This window comes from Zingiber officinale, chromosome 9A, assembly GCF_018446385.1.
Source record: "Zingiber officinale cultivar Zhangliang chromosome 9A, Zo_v1.1, whole genome shotgun sequence".
NCBI lineage: Eukaryota > Viridiplantae > Streptophyta > Magnoliopsida > Zingiberales > Zingiberaceae > Zingiber > Zingiber officinale.
In genome coordinates this window covers 63,194,436-63,213,207 of record NC_056002.1, presented here as the reverse complement: position 1 = coordinate 63,213,207, position 18,772 = coordinate 63,194,436, and the positions used below count along the sequence as shown (strand labels likewise).

Here is an 18,772-nt window from a genome sequence, read left to right as displayed (position 1 = left end):
AGTTCGATTTTGTTGGAATTAAAATTCAAATAATTCATTTTAAATCAGATTCTTACCAAAATTGTTTATATTTTTAAATTTTAAATCAGATTTTAATATCACATTATTCTATTCAGTCTGATTCATATGTCTGCTGTATATCTGATTGCTATGTTTACTTTAAAAGAGGGAATGAGGAAGGAAAAAATGTTTCAATGGAAAAAAATTAATAGGAAAATATAAAGGAAGAGAATCATGAAAGAGTCGGTGAGCTTGTGCGCTCGAGCGAGGCAACCTCGCGTGAGTGGGGCTGGCGACAACGAATGCACGATGTTGTCATATGTGCAAGGTTGATCTAATCATAAGTTATGTTTGAGAAATTTGACTAACATAGTAGTTGAAAGGGTGAAAAGGTGCTTTCCATCCAATTTGGATCTGAATACGTAAATTCATGTGGCCATTTAGTAAACAAAAGAAACAAAAATCATTCGTCAAGTAAGCAAGGGGAAGTTTCCCATTGGAAAATCCTTCCATGATTTTTTTTTTCATCCGTTTAAGTAAACAGAGCGTAAAGTTTGTCAGCCATTTTTAATGTGTGTTATTATTTACAAATAACAAAGTGGGGCACGTCACCCCTAAACTTGATAAAGACATATTCAGCAATAATTAATTAATTAATTTATTTACACCGTTTAATTAATGGTATTTGGTTTTCCCTTTAAAGCGATCGCTTTCGTTCGTCACGCTCTCTATCCATCGATCTAGCGCTAGGGTTTCAGATTCCCCATCGGTGGCTCCAACGAGTCACGAAAAGAGACGGGGAAGAACACCCAGAAACCCTCGAATCGCCTCCCTCGCCAAAACCAACCATAAATTTCTGATCCCGAACGGCGGAGCTATTAAACCCCTCTTCTTGTAATGAATCCGAGCACCGGCGTGAACATCGCCCCTCTCTCCCTGCAGGACAGATTAAAGAAAACCTTTCGTAAGAACAGATCTAACCTCTGAGAAACTCGAATTACAGATTTGCACCACTTGACAGATGAACTCGGACCTCAGAAAGTTTTGATCTTTTCTTACAGGAGTGAAGATCTGAACTAAGTTTCCCTTTTTTTAGCTGCTGAAAGATCCTGGACTCACTTTTTTCTCTATTTCGAATCCCCATACTGTTTGCTGAACCATCAGGCCTAGATCTGTTGATCTTGTTGACGAAATTTTCGTTTTGACCATCAAATTCTCATCTTGATTCTGTAAAAATGGTTAAATCGGCTGTTTACTACGAAAATTCTTTCCTTGGGGAAGCGGAAATCATTCCCCAGAACTCGAACACTGGTTCATGGATCAGGGAGATCCGGATCTCCCATCTGTCCCCTCCCAGCGAACGATGTCTGCCTCTCGCCATTCTGCACACTGTCGCTTCTGGTGGCGTCTGCTTCAAGATGGAGTCGAAGTTGCCACTGTCTAACGATTCGCCGTTGCTCTCTTTGCATGCCAGTCTTGCCACTGAGAATAAGGTAATATTCCCCAAATGGAAAAATAAAGAACACATTAAAATGTTTCTATGGCAACTGCAGGATGATTAAGAGTGAATCACGCCAGAATCACTTCTTCAAAATATTACACATATGAACTTGTTAATTACTGTTCATGCTTTTGGGGGAGGGAATATGCTGCTGAGTTCACTTTTCATGGCCTGATTAGACTCTGGCTGAATAAAATGTTGTTCTAGCAAAACTTTATTGGATTGGATTATTTCAATGAAATAATGAGATATGATAATGAAACGAAGAATTGTATCATGATTTTATTTAGTTTCTGTCTCTAAACTGGGGGAAAGGAAGAGTTCCAAAAGAAAAGTTTACTAATAAGTAATAATCACTTAAGTTCATTGTTTGATCTGTCAGGTGCTTTGTTAATTGTCTAATAGTTGCAACCAATTTTGTCTTATGTTTTGCCACAAGTTTGAAAAATCAAGTCCATTAGTTACTATAGTTAAAGGCTATCTTTATTTTGAAAAGTTATCTTTTTTAAATTCTTTTCTATTTGTTGTATGCACACTTTAAGGAGCTTTGCATGTCATTGATAAACATGAACCGATCATATATATGCTATGAGATTTAAGCATTTGTTGCTAGCATGTATCTAGAATTTTGTACATTTAACTTAAATGAGATATAAAATTTATTAGTTGTATGTAAAAGTGAAGATATAATAGCTGCTAGAGAAATTCGATCATATTCGCTGCAACTCTCTGTTCAGAATTTCTATTCTATCTAGTTTTTACCCCCTTTGAGAGGCTATCTTGAGCAATTATCATACAACTGCTTAGACCGGGTAAATCTTGCTAATGTTTATACTTCATTTCATATTAACTTTAACCTTCTTAAAGGTAGGAGGTATTGATTTAGTTTATGCCTTCCTTGGTTGTGAATTTCCTTTTATACCTATTGGATGTATATATTGTCTTGTATTAAAATTTGAAGCATGAGACGACTTGAACATACGAAGTGGATAAATTTCTCATGGTTGTGTAAACCCGAATTATGACAAGTGGTGGTTATTCAGTGAAAGCATTCTTAAATTTGATTAAAACAATGAAAAAAAAATTAAATGATAGCATTGATTTGATTGATTTGAGTTTTGTAGATCTTCATTGTCAATTGAAGATTGTCCTTGATATAGATTAAACAGTTCAAGAGATTGTTTAAAATTATTTTTTATTTCCTTATCTTGCCTAAGGCAATAATTTGTTAAAATTTGCAATCTCATCAACTTCTTCTCGCTGTATACTCCATGTGAATAAATCCATGTTATTGTTCGCTACATATAAAAAGGTTATACATAAAAAGCTATATTTTGGAAATATATTTTCATATATCTTTCCTTGATTTCAAAACCCTATATTGTTTGTTCTTCCGCCAATGCAGAAAAACAAAAGTACTGGCCTAGATGGCTGCAAATTTTACTCTTAGATTTGTGTAGAAACCTGTTGCTTTCCAAAGTAAACTTCATATGTAAGCAAGGTCTTTTTGAATGTACGTATCCTTATTCAAACTTCATATTGCTTACATAACATGTTAATATGTTTTATGGCAGTTATGCTGAAAAACTATGAAACATTACTTGTTTGTGCTTTCATTATTTTGATCAATAGACATTTAGAGACTAGCTTAATTTTCCATGTCACGCTTATGATTAATGCTTGTGAGGAGAGTAGAGGAAGACCTAAGAGACTATTCAAATTAATCAATAATGTTTACATTGCAATATTTCATATTCGTTTATTCTGTGTTTTTGTCCTTGTAGACTGCTGTTGTTCCAATTGGTGAAGCAGAGTTGCACCTGGTGGCTATGGCTTCAAAAAAAAATCCTATGCCAGTACCCTATTTCTGGGGATTTATTCTTCCATCAGGATTGTATGATTCTTCTCTTACAATGTTGAACCTAAGGTGCCTTGGTATTGTGTTTGATCTTGACGAAACACTTTTAGTTGCTAATACAATGCGCTCATTTGAGGATCGAATTGATGCACTTCAACGAAAAATAAACAATGAGACAGATCCTCAGCGTATTGCTGGCATGGTAACTGAGATCCAACGTTACCAGGAAGACAAATCTATCTTGAAACAATATGCAGAAAATGATCAGGTTGCTGAGAATGGAAAGATTCATAAGGTTCAAGCGGAGATGGTTCCCCCACTGTCTGATAGTCATCAATTGATTACACGACCAGTAATAAGATTACAAGAGAAAAACATTATCCTCACACGTGTAAATCCATCGGTATGTTTCTTATACTGCCATTGAAATCCAATTGCGCGTTCTTTACTTTAGCCCTTTCCCGACTTGAAACATTTATATAAATGATAGTAGTTAAACATGATTCATAAGCACCATTTATGCTTTGGAATGAAATCATTGTATCATTTTATTTTAAAGTCTCCTACATTCTCTGCATCAATTATATCAGTTTGATTTAAGAGCACAAATTTGCCTATTCTATTTTAGATAAGAGATACAAGTGTTCTTGTACGGTTGAGGCCTGCTTGGGAAGATCTTAGGAGCTATCTAACAGCAAAGGGTCGCAAGCGCTTTGAGGTCTATGTGTGTACAATGGCTGAACGAGATTATGCTTTGGAAATGTGGAGGCTTTTGGATCCAGAGTCTAATTTGATCAGCTCATCAAAACTCCTTGACCGCATAGTTTGTGTGAAGTCAGGTATGCTACACACATCTTGCTAGTGTATAATACATGCTTTATTATTTTAGTATGCTATCATCTGCAATCTCCTCTACAAACAATACCTGTCAAACAACTGTTTAGGGTTCTCAGCATGTATCTGTTATTTTTCTCTGTTCCCAAGGCCTAGTATGATCGATGTATTGATGTTATTTGCTTATCTTACCATAGGCTCAAGAAAGTCACTGCTTAATGTATTCCATGATGGTATATGCCATCCAAAGATGGCACTTGTAATTGATGATCGTCTGAAAGTATGGGATGAAAAAGATCAACCACGTGTTCATGTTGTTCCTGCTTTTGCCCCATATTATGCTCCTCAAGCAGAGGTATGGCGAATCCCTTATGACTAGGTGGTTTTATAAATTGTAACATCTTTTTTATGAATTAATAAGTGATTCAACCTTTCATAGACAAATATCACCATCCCAGTTTTGTGTGTTGCAAGAAATGTTGCATGTAATGTTAGAGGAGGCTTTTTCAAGTAAGTTCACTAAGTTGATCTTGTTATGCTTCCAGCTATTATACTATTTGTTCCTTCATTTATTATTTGACACGACAAGTCCTTATTTTTCTTAGGGAATTTGATGAGGGTATACTACCACGGATAGGTGAAACAACATATGAAGATGAAATGAGAGATTTTCCAGTGGCTCCAGATGTAGGCAACTTCTTGATATCCGAGGTAAACCCGGTTATGAATTTGCAATGTCAAGACTCATATTTCCTTTTTTCACTTGTATTTTAGTTTTTCTTCCTCTGGTTTAGGATGATTGTTCAACATTAAATATAAACAAAGACCAGCTAGGCTATGATGGTACAGTGGACACTGAGGCTGAGAGGAAATTGAAGGTTTCTTTTTTTTTCTCTTTTAGTTTTGAACTTCTAGTATTTCATACACAAAGGATGTTATTGTTATGTTGTCAGCTTGAATATTTTTCAGGAAGCAAGTTGCAGCCTTCAAGTTATTCAACCAGTGGTTACTAACTTTGTGCCAATGCCAGTATCTTCTATACCACATGTACTTCCTACATTTGGCACCACTTCTTTGGGAGCTATGCAAATGATGGTGCCTTTACCAAGTAATCAAGTTGCGCAGCCTGTTACAGTAGGTAGGCCTGTAGGTCAATTAACTTTTCCGGAAGCTAGCTTCCAAGGTTCTCCTGCCAGAGAAGAGGGTGAAGTTCCTGAATCCGAATTAGATCCAGACACAAGGAGAAGGCTTCTTATATTGCAACATGGTCAAGACACAAGAGAACCGACAACTACATTTCCCTTGAGCCCCCCACTTAATGTCTCAATTCCTTCTGCGCATCCACAAGGAAATTGGTTTCCATTAGAGGAAGAGATTAATCCAAGGCAACAAAGAAGGGCAGCTAAAGAATTTAGCAGAGACTCAGATCCTGCAAGATATAGGAAGCGATTTAAGCATCCATCTTTCATGCAAGGAGGAGAGAGCTCTGTTCCTTCAGATAGAGTTCTTCCTGAAACTAGAAGGTTTCCCATGCAGGTAGTCTGGTCTTGACCTGGCAAAAGTTTTGTTGAACTATACAATTCAGTCATTCATATTTACTGCTTTGATGACTCAGTTGAACAATGGGGGCAAGCGTGTGCGCTCAAATAACTCACCAAGCTTTAATTCCTTCCAAGGTATTGTACTTGTTTGAAGATTGCATTGTTAGTTCTCTGATTCATGAAATACTTGTTATATTTTGACAAAAATGATTTGATGCTACTACTGCACTTTTAGCTTCAAATGCTCTTCTTGTTGCAACTTCTGTTGATTTATCTTTCAGATAGCTTTCTACCTGTTGCAACTTTCTACTTAGAGTTAATTATCCATGCGTAAGAGTTAAGGGTATATATTTGGACATACAAGGTTGTCTAATTTAAATAAAAAAAATTTAATTTTAAGAATGTATTGCTTCTTGTTATGCCTATCTGTTCTCATTTAATAATTTTTTTACCATTTTTTGTATTTGCTTTTGAAATTACTGTATCGTTGTCATGCCTATCTATGGACCAATATGCGAGTATTAGTTGTTAGATTTGAATTTTGCTTCATGAATACTGATTTGTCTTTCCCTCCAAATAATTTTGAAGGAAAAAAGCAGGACCTTATTAGTTGGAGCAACATAGAAACCCCTAAAACGTGATTATGTAAATGTATATTTTGAAAGTGTTCACAACCATAGAGTCTAAGTTGAATTTGTTTATGTCAATGTTGCATCAGATTTGCCTTTTTTTAATCATATATTAACAAGTATTTTCTTGCACTCAGTGTCTTGTGTAGTCCTTTTCTTATAGTAACATGTGATGGTAGATTGATTGAGCATTGATCTATGTTGTGAGATAGGATCAATGTAGCCAAACTCAATTAGTATGGCTTGTTGTTGTATAGCTTGGATAGTTGAGTTCAAAGGAAGGGTAGTGATAGATGTAGGACTGACATTAAAAGGAAATTGCTGTAACCTTAAGCCTCACAGCCACTTAGGTTTTTCATGTATCCTCTACCTTTAATTATTTTTGAGACAATACATCGAAACAGGTTTCTTTTTCTCAACACAGTGAGTTAGTCATCTCCCATTGCTCGATACCTTCTCTTGGAGGGGCAGCTTGTGCTGTCCAGTCCATTTTAGAAGCACAGGCTAGGCCCAAGTTGGTGGACATTTTGAGGTTTGGATGTGGAAGCATGATTTCAGATCTTTGTTGAGGTGGGCCCAGGTTGTTACCCTGATGCTTATTTGGGCACATGGATTTGAAAGCTAAACATGCTAAGTGATGCAAGCATGTCTCTCTCATGCCAATTGCTAAGTCCCAATGGGGATGCAGGGATTTTTACTTCAAATGGGGCTTGCAGGCTGGGCTTTTGGGCCGCTCGCTGCGAGGCTGGTGTGAAACTTCCGTGGGGCCTGGCTGGTTGTCTCAGCTTCGGTGTTAGCTGGTTCATCATTTTTTCAAGTCCCGGTGGGGATACATTTTATATGGCATTTAGTTCACCAAACAGGCTAGTCTAGTCCTTTTTTCTGGATGCGCCTATTATACCAGTCAGGATTATGCCCTTTTCTTTTATGTATTATTTTGTGTGTTCCTTGCCTAACATGCATATTCATTCGTCTCTATCAAAAAAATGTCTTGCTTTAATTTCTGTTAATTGATTGAGCAATTTTTCTTCCACCTGAGTGGTGATAGACATCATAGAAATCCATTTGCTGGAAATACATTAAACCACTTATCCCAAAAGCTTAGATTAGTGAATAGTCAATCAGACTTTAGCATGGTATCAAAGCAGGAGGTGAGGGTTTGAAAACCAATCATGCATGAAGACAAAGTTCTTTAGCATGGTATTAAAGCAGGAGGTTAGGGTTTGAATAGCACCCATACATGAAGCGAAGTGCTGACAATATAAGTATATATATTGGTCCATTTCTAATCGAACACAAAAGCATCTTCCTGTCAAAAATTTACAGTCTTGACTCATCAATTAAGAAAATATCGTAAAGTGAAAGATAATCAATTTCATAGAAATCCATTTGCTGGAAATACATTAAACCACTTATCCCAAAAGCTTAGATTAGTGAATAGTCAATCAGACTTTAGCATGGTATCAAAGCAGGAGGCGAGGGTTTGAAAACCAATCATGCATGAGGACAAAGTTCTTTAGCATGGTATCAGGAGGTTAGGGTTTGAATAGTACCCATACATGAAGCGAAGTGCTGACAATATAAGTATATATATTGGTCCATTTCTAATGGAACACAAAAGCATCTTCCTGTCAAAAATTTACAGTCTTGACTCATCAATTAAGAAAATATTGTAAAGTGAAAGATAATCAATTTCATGGGATTTTAACCTCTTTTAAGTGATTACAAGACCATTTTTTTATTAAAACAATGACCAAATCTCTAACAAATCTCTCTCTTTTTAATTTAAAAAAATTTAAACATCTAATATTAAACCTCATTAAAATTCTAAAAAAACTAAAACCACCTAAAATTTAGTGGAAACCCTAGTTTTTTCTCCTTGAGCAAGGAGAATTTGACTCCATGTAAATTGTTGGCTTTGTCTTTGATTGTTTTTTCAAAGAATTAACAATGATTGTCTCACAAAGTTTGCTAAGCATTATTTTATATTTATACTTTCTTGGGTTACCTCTCCAATGCATGAGAAACTAATAGATCTTCATCTTTGCTTTGCTTCTTTCTTTTTGGTCATCTCTTCTAATGAGTCAGGAAACACTACCTCTCTTCTAAAGTTAGAGATATTATTTGTAGCTCCCTTGTGACAAAGTCAATTTGTAAAGATGGAGGCTTGAATGTTGCTCAATAATTTAACATACTCTAGTTTGAAAATTGACTAACGTTTAAATAAGTTGTTAAATTAAATAAACATACAATAGAATCAACTATTCTACAGTAATAATAATAATGAAAGCTAATGCATTGGTAGAACTTAAGGGAATTTTAAACGTAATGAATAAGCATATCCTAAAACATATATTTGTTAATAATTATTACTTAACTCAGTACTTTTCCTAATAGTGACATGAGTTTTCTATTGGACCAATAAGACTGTTTGGTTTAGAATTCCCTTTCCCTTTGAGTATTATAATTGTTTTTTTAACCTTTTAAGTGTGTTTTTTTTCATTCAAGTGATTTATTTTTTTTACAGTCAAGACATATGAGGTCAAGTCATCAAAGGAATCTTCTATCGTTAGGTCATTAACAGTGTCCTTTAATGTGAAATATATGATGAAGTCAATAACGGTGTTTATAAGGTTTCAATTATAGGATCATGAATTTTAGTTTGGGTGGAAGCTTTGGATGTTGTTACCTTTTAATAATTACTTCACTATCAAGATTGGCATTGTGTGTTTTTGATTCATGATGTTAGATGTTTAATAATCTCTCTAAAATGTTCTTATGATCAAGATTATATTCAATCCTTTTGGCTTTCTAATTCAGATCCTCTACTGAAGTAAATGAAAATAAGTTGCATTCCTTTATATTTCTAGTCTAAATCCATTAATGAATTTAACAGTCAAACTAAGTAAAACAAGGTTCTTTTGTAATATCACAATGACTACATAAATTTATAAATTGTAATAGGTATTTTGCTGCACTTAAGTATGATCTTTGTATCTTGATAAATTCATTATATAGTTGATCATCAAAGTACAGAGGAATTTATCCTTCTTTAAGTTCACGTTTCATTTTCGAACCAATGTTTGATGGCTTCTTGTCCTTACCGATCGCTAATGGCCTAGCACATTGCCAATATTTTCTAATGGATCCAGTAGTCTGAATTGAGTGAATAATACTCGTTCAATTGAGGTCATGCATTGATAGTAATACGAAGTCTTATTTCAATTAACTAATTAAGTGAAAATGGCTTTTGTTCTAATATGTCTAGGCTTATAACAATTATTATTTTTAGTAATGTGATTTGAGTTTTCTTTGCACATAAGATGAAGTGATAGTGGGTAGGATTTCTATAATCCATGCAGCTATATGTGCATAAAGGGTGGTATTCCTCAAAGTTACTTTGATGGTCCATTAAATATATAAAATTAAACTATTAACTTAATAAATAAAACAATTCGCAGATAGAAAGAAATTATATCGAGTCTGCAAACAAACGTAATGTTGAAGATGTCACAATATTTTTTAGTCTCCATCAATAGATCCCATACAACAATTCCGGTAAAGAAGGCCCTCAACTTTTTTTTCCCTACATATTTCTTTTTTTAAAAACAATCGAATTGGATTAACTCAATTTTGAACTGGATATCTAACTTTTATCCATCCTAGACATGATGTGTACGATACTTGCCTCTATTATGATTGCATCATGAGATTGCTTGAGCAGAAGGATGGGCTAGAGGTGCTTAACTTTGGTTTGGTGGGGATGACAAAGTGAGTCATAGTGTGGTCGGGTGATGAGATCACTACTACAAAGGCCACCAACCTGAGCAATTGCAAGATTGTGGGTGGGTGAATGGTAATTGTGGAAATTGTGTGCTGGTGAGGAAGCTTTGTGCAGGTTGAATAACATCAAAGATGGGGCTTTCAAAGTTTTGAATAGCAGACCTTCCACTGTTACAGGCGATGCATGCAATGGCCTCATCACATGGTTGAGTGGTTCTATAACTGGATTGTGTGCCCATCAAGAAAACTCACTGTGAGAGCATGTGTATTTACTGACACTGGTTGGTTGTAGGCTGTTAGTGGACAGTGAAGCATGTGGGCAACAAGTGTTTTTGCTGATTGGTAGTGCTAGAAGTAAGTCACGACGAGGTTGGGGCGACCATGTGACAAGAAATATCTTTTTGCATAGGTGTTGAGGGCTTAATGAATGAGTTGGTAGCATTGGAGAGTTGAAAGGCAAAGGTGTAAAAATGAAGGGGGTGAAAGAATGAGATTCAAGGAAAAGTATTGAACCCAAAATAAATTTTGCTCTAACACTACTTAATGCAGCACAAGTAAATCATACCTCCAAAAACTCTTTAACTTTCGACTCAACAAAAAGGAAGATATTATGAAAATGAAAAATGCTCAATTTTATAAGATCTTAACCCCTTTTATCAAGTGACCATAATACTAATTCTTTGTAAAATATTATCCTAGCTTATTCCAACAAATCTCTAGTATTTTTTGAATCTAATCATCTTTTAACATTTAAAACAACTATTAAAACTCAACATTTAAACAATTGTTAAAACTCAATTAAATTACAGAAGTTTAAAACAAAATTCTAAAGGAAATTCCTAAAATTTGTCCCCAAATTTTTGACTTTGTTACTCTCCTAGTAGATCAAAACTTTTAGGATAAGTGGTTATCCAATGAACTTTATCATAGCTCTTGTTGTTTTTGTAGCTGAAATTGTTTGACTGTCAAAGTTTGCTCTGCTTCCCAAAGATCATTTTGTTTGTGGTCTTTCCTGTTTCTGTATGATAACCAAGTTGGTGAGATTCTTCTTGGAATTAATTGGCCATGCTGTGTTAATCAAACTTGCAATATTGAAGGTGAGGAGATGCCGGTGGGACAAAATACTTCAAGTCACAAGGATGCCCAATTTGAGCATAGACAAGCTACCATAGAGCAACCAGAATCTCCTGCTAGAGTTTTACAAGAAATAGCAACAAAATGTGGAAATAAGGTATTTCTGAATGACTTAAGTACCTTCTTATTTTAATATTCAATGTGTTGAAAAGAAGATATTGTAATGTTAAATTTTGATATCAATGTTAACTATTCTTTACCTAATTTGTCTAGATGGAGTTTCGGACCACCCTTTGTGATACGACAGAACTGCAGTTCGCTATTGAGGTATTGAGAATGTGGTCAACAATGTTGTTTTTGATATCCAAATGCCTCTTTTCTTTTCATTCATATCCTCTTGCACTAATTCCATTTGGGTAAGCATGATCCACATGAAGATTCAGGATATCTATTTTGGTGCTCTTTTATCTTCTAGTAGGGGCAAGTTGTTCCATTTGATTTTTTATCATGCATTTGTTAGCATGATTCCTACCTTAAGATTTAGGAAATTGATTTTGGTAATATTATCATCTTCTAGTAGGGGTATTGTTCCATATAATTTTGCCTCTATTAGGCCTTGGTTTTATCTCTTTTAGGATACAGTTTGGCTTCACATGTGAATTATTGATGGCAGTTGATATGTACAACCACCAATGGTAGCCTAAGATCAATGTCGCCATTGTTGCCAATATGGTTGAAGAGAGAAAATTGATTTTGTATAATATGCATTTATGACTGAAGGATTTTATTGATGATTCTTTGTTTTTTTCCTAAATATCTCGAGATGGTAATAATTTGTGTTAATTTTCTTTCCAGGTTTGGTTTGTTGGGGAAAAGTTAGGCGATGCGGTTGGAAAAACAAGGAAGGAAGCTCTACATCGAGCTGCTGAGATATCCCTTAGACATTTGGCTGGTACATCTTTTGCCACAGTAGCTATATTGCTATTATTAAAATCAAACTTAGAGTTAATAAACAAGGGCATTCAATTTCCTGATTTCTTTCCAGATCATAATACCTTCAAATCCAAATAGATATATCTATCAGTATCTGTTGTTTCCTTTTTGTTCCCTTTTCATGAAGCCGCCCTTTTTTTAGAGTGAATTTTATTAGCCTTTTGAAATTCTATTTGTTAATGCAATTTCCTTTTATTTTTGATTTATTCTCTAACCTATGCCCTGTAAGAAGTTGGTTAAGTCACACAAATTGTTTCTGAAATTATTTACACTTCTTTTCTATTTTACTCTTTTGTAGTTTTCATATGTTAAAGAATTCTTTATGTGCATGTAATGACATCAGTATTTTTTGTTCCAGAGAAATACTTGTCGACTGGCGCTAATATTGCCCAAGGAGATATATATAAATTCTCTGAAAGCAAAGAAAATGGTGTTATAAATGATTCAGGTTCTTTTGGCTTTCTGTCGTGCCCCAGAAATGATGTTGTGCCAGTAGAAAGTACTTCAGAAGATTCTCGTACGATGGATCAGAGATCACTGGGTACACAACGACCATCTTTTGTCACTTCACTAAAAGAACTAGTATGTATCACCACTTTTGATGGTATTTCTCTGCATATTCCAGTATTTCCTCTCATATATTTCATTGATCTTTTTGTTCAGTGTGTTATGGAAGGTTTTAGCCTTGTTTTTAAAGATGAATCTCTACCTTCAAATGGTGCTGTTAATAAAGGGGAAGTCTCGGCACAGGTGATTCTCCAACCTTTAACTTCATACTTTATATGCTAGTCTGAGGTAAATAAGTAATGGATTAATTATTCACCTGCATTGTCATAATGACTACCATCTTATGTCAACTGCAAATCACATAGTAAATACACTTTATCTCTGTTCATTATCTTTATCCCTTCTATCCCTCTTCACTTTTTTTGTGGTTCGATGAGGGCTAGAAGATAAGGTGAGACTGACTTTCTTACTGACTTGTTTCTTCGGATATCTTTCATAAAATTAAGTCAGATCTGCTGCATATCATTTCTGAGGTTGTAGTATTGGCAAGGTATAAGTGGGAATGTGAACCATTTTATTTGTCCGAGGCTATTAAACTCATAAATTTCTAGTCGAACATTTTCTGAATCTATACTCTTCTAATTGTTATGGTTTTGGGATACATCCTTTACGAGTTCATGCATTAAATTGTTATTATGGGATTGACCAAAATGATTCTTTTTCTGGGTCTTGGTAGCTAGGAAGAACGATATCTATCAGATCTGTGTGAACTATCTGGGCCATTTTGTTACTATCTGTGACCTGTGATAGAGTGGACCCAAATCTTCAGGGTACACAGTAAACGATGTTTTTATTGTAAACTTTGATTCCTGTGTGAACTATCGGGCCATTTTATGGCATAACTTGAAGGGTGACATTTATTTTCAAAATCTTCTTCAATCACGATTTATAGACAATTTTCTAAAGGTTTGTGTGTTTGTGAAACAAGCGTGTTTGAGTTCAAATGTGATTACTTGTTTCAGGTAGAAATAGCTGGTCAGATATTGGGAAGAGGAGTTGGAACAACCTGGCATGAAGCTAAGATCCAGGTATTATACTTGCTTTTTCTTCATCTCATGCATTGTGATATAAAGACAGTAATGTCACATAGGATGAAACCACACAACTTGATGATATTGCTGAGGTGGAAATATTACTGCAAAATCCTAACACATTCTTGGATAACAGTTTCTTGTTCTTCCAAGGATCAATTGGTTCAATTCTTCATTTCTTCAGCATTTAACGTGCTATTAGCTTAATGACAACGAGTGCCTGCTTATAACTACTGTTGTTTACCAGTACATCTAAGAAAATTTAAGTTATTTACATAATTAGACAGAGTTGATGATTTTATCAGGGTTCAATTTTTTTTTGGTCGAGTCTGATTAAACATAATCCTGATGGCTAACCTTCTATTGGTTGGTAGCATTTGACCTGTCTAGTTCTTGTTCAACTAATTGTATAGATAAAACTAGTCTCTTGTTTAAGCACCCAACCTTGTCACTCTAATCATGTCTAGGCCATGTGGGATTAGTTTCAGTATGTATATGGATAACATACTTAATACCCTTTTAAGTTGCTGATATGGACTGGCGAGTTGGGGATAAGGTCTCCTATCATAACCACGGAAGATTTACCTCTTGGTATGTATTAATAGGACTAATTTGCTAGTATGGGCAGGTGTTTGCATGAGATAATACTCTAGTTTTTTTTTTTCATTACTGTACATTTGTGTTTCCGATCTTATGATTGCATCTTTCCTATAGGCTGCTGAGGAAGCCCTTGGTATGTTGAAGTCCATGCTTGGTCAATTTACTCGTAAATTATCTAGTTCACCAAGGTGAGAAATAATATTTTATGTTGCTGATTCTAGATTTTTTTTTTTTTAACTTTAGTTATTGAAAATTTTAATAAGATATTAGGGTTGGGTTTATTTCATATTGGGTTCCCAAAAAAGATGCTAACTCATTTGCACCTATCTCCAGCAAAGGAAGGTGGCGATAGAGTTACAACCTTAGTGGGACAAGGCTAATTGAAGCAGCCTTTTTTTATGCTAGGGGAAGGTGGTGTTGCAACTCCGAGGTGGGTTCGTCCAGTATAGGCATAGTTGTTGCCATTGATGCAATTCGTTGGTCCAGTCTTATCTCATAGTAGGGTAGATAATATGTCTCGGCTGTCATTGGCAAGTGGTGATAGCAACCAGCGACTTTCTTAATCCTAGTATGGGCGAAGGGCGACAAACAGTGTTCAAATAGATTCTTCAATAGGTGCTTCAATTGTGATTGTTGTTGAATTGAAAGTGTAGTCTAAGGCTCGATATGGCGATTCTACATAAGCAATGAGATGATGAGCAGTGCAGGGGAGGGGGATAATTAGGACTTGTTAGAGGAAGGATAGTTCGGTGAAGCTTCTTCCATCAATGCGGGGTTTTAGAGGAAGGTCTATTGTCTTATCCTGCATTGCAAGAGATGTTGTTTTCGCAACTTGAACCGTGGCTACCAAGTTACACAATAACAATTTTACCGTTGCGTTAAGGGTCTCCATGTATAACAATATAATGTTCAACTATATTAAATATTATATCAAGTATGCTTAAACTTGAAAAAACAAAGTTCTGCAAAATAAAGGCTCTATTGCTGGTAATTGTTCTTTCCTTTTTTTCAGTGACAAGACCATATTTTTCAACTATTAGCTTCCTCACCCTTTTTCTTTTATTTCATTGTGATGTTAGGTCGCTATCTACAGCTCTGCAGAGGCGCTTCAGGCCGGAGTTTTCTCGGTCATTTCAGCAACTTCCATCTTTTGGGAGATATTCTAAAAATGGAACTTCTGTACCATGACTAAACTACATCGTCGGTGATTTCATAGCCTATCCGCTGTAGGAAGCTTGCTTCGGAGGACGCATAACGAGCTGGCTCATCGAGGATACCAATAGAGCTAATTCTTGGCCATCCTGGGTGGCATACTTATCGCTAAGGACCATGTGTATGTACATCTCATTGTTGAGTGTATTTTGTCTCCCACCTTCGTATTTGGGATCGGTCGGCTGCTTGAATCACGGCAACAAGGTTGAAAGTGTTGTAGTATCATCCTGTCATTAACAATGTTCCCTAATGGTTGGTAGATTGTGATACGAACTACAGTTCGGGAGCATCTGAGAGATTCCCCATTTTCTGCTTTTAGGTTTATGCTTGTTTTACTTTTATTTTGAAGTTGCGTGGCATGCTCAGATAGATACGGTTTATCGACACCTGGTAACTGCCCTTGTGTGGCTCCCTGAATGTGTTCGAGGATTATGAAGAGTTGGCCAGAATCGTTATGGAGTTTGAATCGAGTTTGATCGATTGAGAGTTGATGGAAGTTTTATAGTATACTACTAAGAGCTGTATTTCTATGGCCTACCTATCAAGTGCTTCTGTAATCTACTTGTACCTTTGAAATGTTAATAGTTCATTCTTTCTAAATTTAGTTTTTTTTTTCTTTCCTTGTTTCTTTATTGGGGTTTAAATACTTTTCAAGATTTGTTTTGTCTTATGTTTATGCATTTTTCTTTGATATATTTAGAACATTAAATTCCATAATACTAAGACATCAAAGAATTTCCTTTACTCAAAATGACCGAGTTCTTGTTGAAAGCTCAATTTAATGTGTGGTCCAATTTATAACTTCATATCCTTTTTTAATGTTAAAAAGAATACTTATCCGAATGTGTTTTTATTGTAATTGAATACATTTTAAATTAGTCGATCAATAGATATGTGCATCTAAAACTGTTATATAAATTATTAATTTTAAAATTCTTATTAAGAATGTAATTTTTAACATGATAGATTATGTAATAAATTTTTGAATCTCAGAGTGAAGTCCACTGAATATTAATAAAAATAATGATAGATCCATTATTATTTTAAGGGTCCTCGTGGAGCCCACACGATATTAATAGATCACCATTGATAGATTACATTGTCAGCATTTTCTTTTGCCGGATTAATAGTGTAGTAGCCGTTAGCTATAATTATGTAGTAGTTATACACTATTTTCCAATAATTTTGACAAAGTCAAAGTGATTTCAATCCAGTTCACGTAATTTTGATAAAATTAGTAAAAAAGTTTTATCTATAAGTATTTTGAGTATAATATTTTTGGCATGTTGACGATGCGGTGGTTGTATAAAGTTCCGTTTGCTAACTAAATTGTCTACTTAGCTCAAGTACCGCTTTCCTCTATCTTCTGCTCGGCTTGCAAGAGACTGGATTTGCTGCTCTTCTTGGTGCTCTATCCACTGATTCTATTGCTGCTGCTTCATTGAAGTGCCTAAGACAGGCAGCTTCTTCCACCGCCGCCAGCTGACTATTACCGAATTAAGGTATTATCTGACCGCCGCTGCTAGCTTTTCTGACCTTCTGCCCATGGAGCCTTTAGATCTGGAAGGATTGAATGGCATGAAGAAGACTGCGAAAGGCCCAGACAACTGGTTGAGGCAAGGCTCACATCTCTTATCTACGAGAAATCGGCAGGTAGGCGATAGGCTACGGATTCGATGTATGAGAACCTTCCCTGAATTCACAGAAGGAATCATGATCATAATTAGCGGTTCGTTCGCCTGAGATGACAATCTATCTCAGTCAGATGTCCCGATCTTTCCTAGCGATCCGGACTCCCGGGTCAAATCACTCAATAAAGCGCTCGAGTCAATGGTGAATTCAAAAAAAATAATTTAGTTTTAATATGTTATAGTAGTTTTGATGCAGCTGCTACGTTTAGTAATTATGTCATAGTTGCAATAACAAGAAAAAAAATAATTTTTTTTTCTTCAAAAAGTGCCCTTTTATATTAAAAAGGATAATTATAATTGTTCTTTTTCCCCCCTAAACATACGCATTCGTTTTTGAGCATGTTCCAAAACATATGATCTTGGTTGAAAATAAAGTTACCTGACTATGTAAAAGATACTATTTTTTTTTATTTGCCCCGGAGTAAGGTGCATCATTCCACTGTGGTATTCCAAGAAGAGTAAGTTGGGATAGAATATCACAATCAGCTAGGTAGTCACGAAACTCATGGCTAAGGTATTCTCCACCTCGATCGGATCGAAGTATCTTAATACTCTTGCCAAGCTGGTTCTGTACTTCATTCTTGAATTCTTTGAACTTTTCAAAGGATTCAGACTTATGTGTCATCAAGTACACATAACCATATCTACTGAAGTCATCAGTAAATGTGATGAAGTATCTATAACCGCCTCTAGCAGCAACATTGAAAGGGCCACATACATCACTATGTATGAGTCCTAACAAATCAGTTGCTCTCTCGCTATGCCGACTAAAGGGAGTCTTGGTCATCTTGCCTCGTTGGCATGACTCGCATATCTCATATGATTCAAAATCAAATGAGTCCAGCAAATCATCCTTATGGAGCTGGGATAAGCGCTTGTCATTTATATGACCTAAGCGACAGTGCGAGAGATAGGTTTGGTTCAGGGCATTTGACTTGAACCTCTTGGTATTTATATTATAGATAGGGCTCTCAAGGTCTAGAATATAGAGTCCGTTTTTCAGAGGTGCACTACAATAGAACATTTCGTTTAAATAGACGGAACAATATTTGTTCTTTATTATAAACGAAAAACCTTTCTTGTCCAAACAAGAAACAGATATAATGTTCTTAGTTAAAGCAGGCACATAACAATAATCATCTAATTCTAGTACAAGCCCAGAGGGCAGAGATAGATGATAAGTTCCTACAGCAATAGCAGCAACCCGTGCTCCATTGCCTACTCGTAGGTCTATCTCACCCTTCGTCAATGCCCTGCTATTTCTCAGCGCTTGTACATTAGTACAAGCACATCCGGTATCTAATACTCACGATGAAGAAATAGAGAGGTTGACTTCTATAACATGTATACCTGAAGTAGAAATCTTATTTCTCTTCTTCGTAAGATCTTCCAGGTATTCTTTGGAGTTCCTCTTCCAGTGCCTTGCTTGTCCTTGATATAGGTGACAAAGATGTTTAA

The 18,772-nt window shown here is 35.5% G+C and overlaps 1 protein-coding gene across 2 annotated transcripts; it reads left to right on the top strand.

Annotated features, from left to right (window-relative positions):
* Nucleotides 1-707: 707 nt before the first annotated feature.
* Nucleotides 708-16,223, top strand: LOC122018730 (RNA polymerase II C-terminal domain phosphatase-like 1). Of its 2 annotated transcripts, XM_042576126.1 has the most exons (18): nt 708-964; nt 1,062-1,493; nt 3,286-3,762; nt 3,988-4,198; nt 4,391-4,548; nt 4,633-4,703; nt 4,799-4,904; nt 4,988-5,071; nt 5,163-5,729; nt 5,809-5,869; nt 11,244-11,377; nt 11,494-11,547; nt 12,076-12,172; nt 12,572-12,795; nt 12,877-12,963; nt 13,743-13,808; nt 14,526-14,599; nt 15,491-16,223. In XM_042576126.1, the coding sequence occupies exons 2-18, from the start codon at nt 1,236-1,238 to the stop codon at nt 15,597-15,599; spliced, it is 2,838 nt and encodes a 945-aa protein (XP_042432060.1). In that variant the 5' UTR covers nt 708-964; nt 1,062-1,235; the 3' UTR covers nt 15,600-16,223. The 2 variants fall into 2 exon arrangements, with proteins under 2 accessions (XP_042432060.1, XP_042432061.1); XM_042576127.1 differs by having other exon boundaries at nt 708-1,493.
* Nucleotides 16,224-18,772: the final 2,549 nt, after the last annotated feature.

Excerpts from the sequence above, each read along its gene's own strand:
- LOC122018730 (XM_042576126.1), top strand. The coding sequence starts at position 1,236 with ATGGTTAAATCGGCTGTTTACTACGAAAATTCTTTCCTTGGGGAAGCG. Across the intron at positions 4,549-4,632 it reads ATTATGCTCCTCAAGCAGAG|ACAAATATCACCATCCCAGT; the intron begins GTATGGCGAATC and ends AACCTTTCATAG. Across the intron at positions 4,704-4,798 it reads GTTAGAGGAGGCTTTTTCAA|GGAATTTGATGAGGGTATAC; the intron begins GTAAGTTCACTA and ends TATTTTTCTTAG.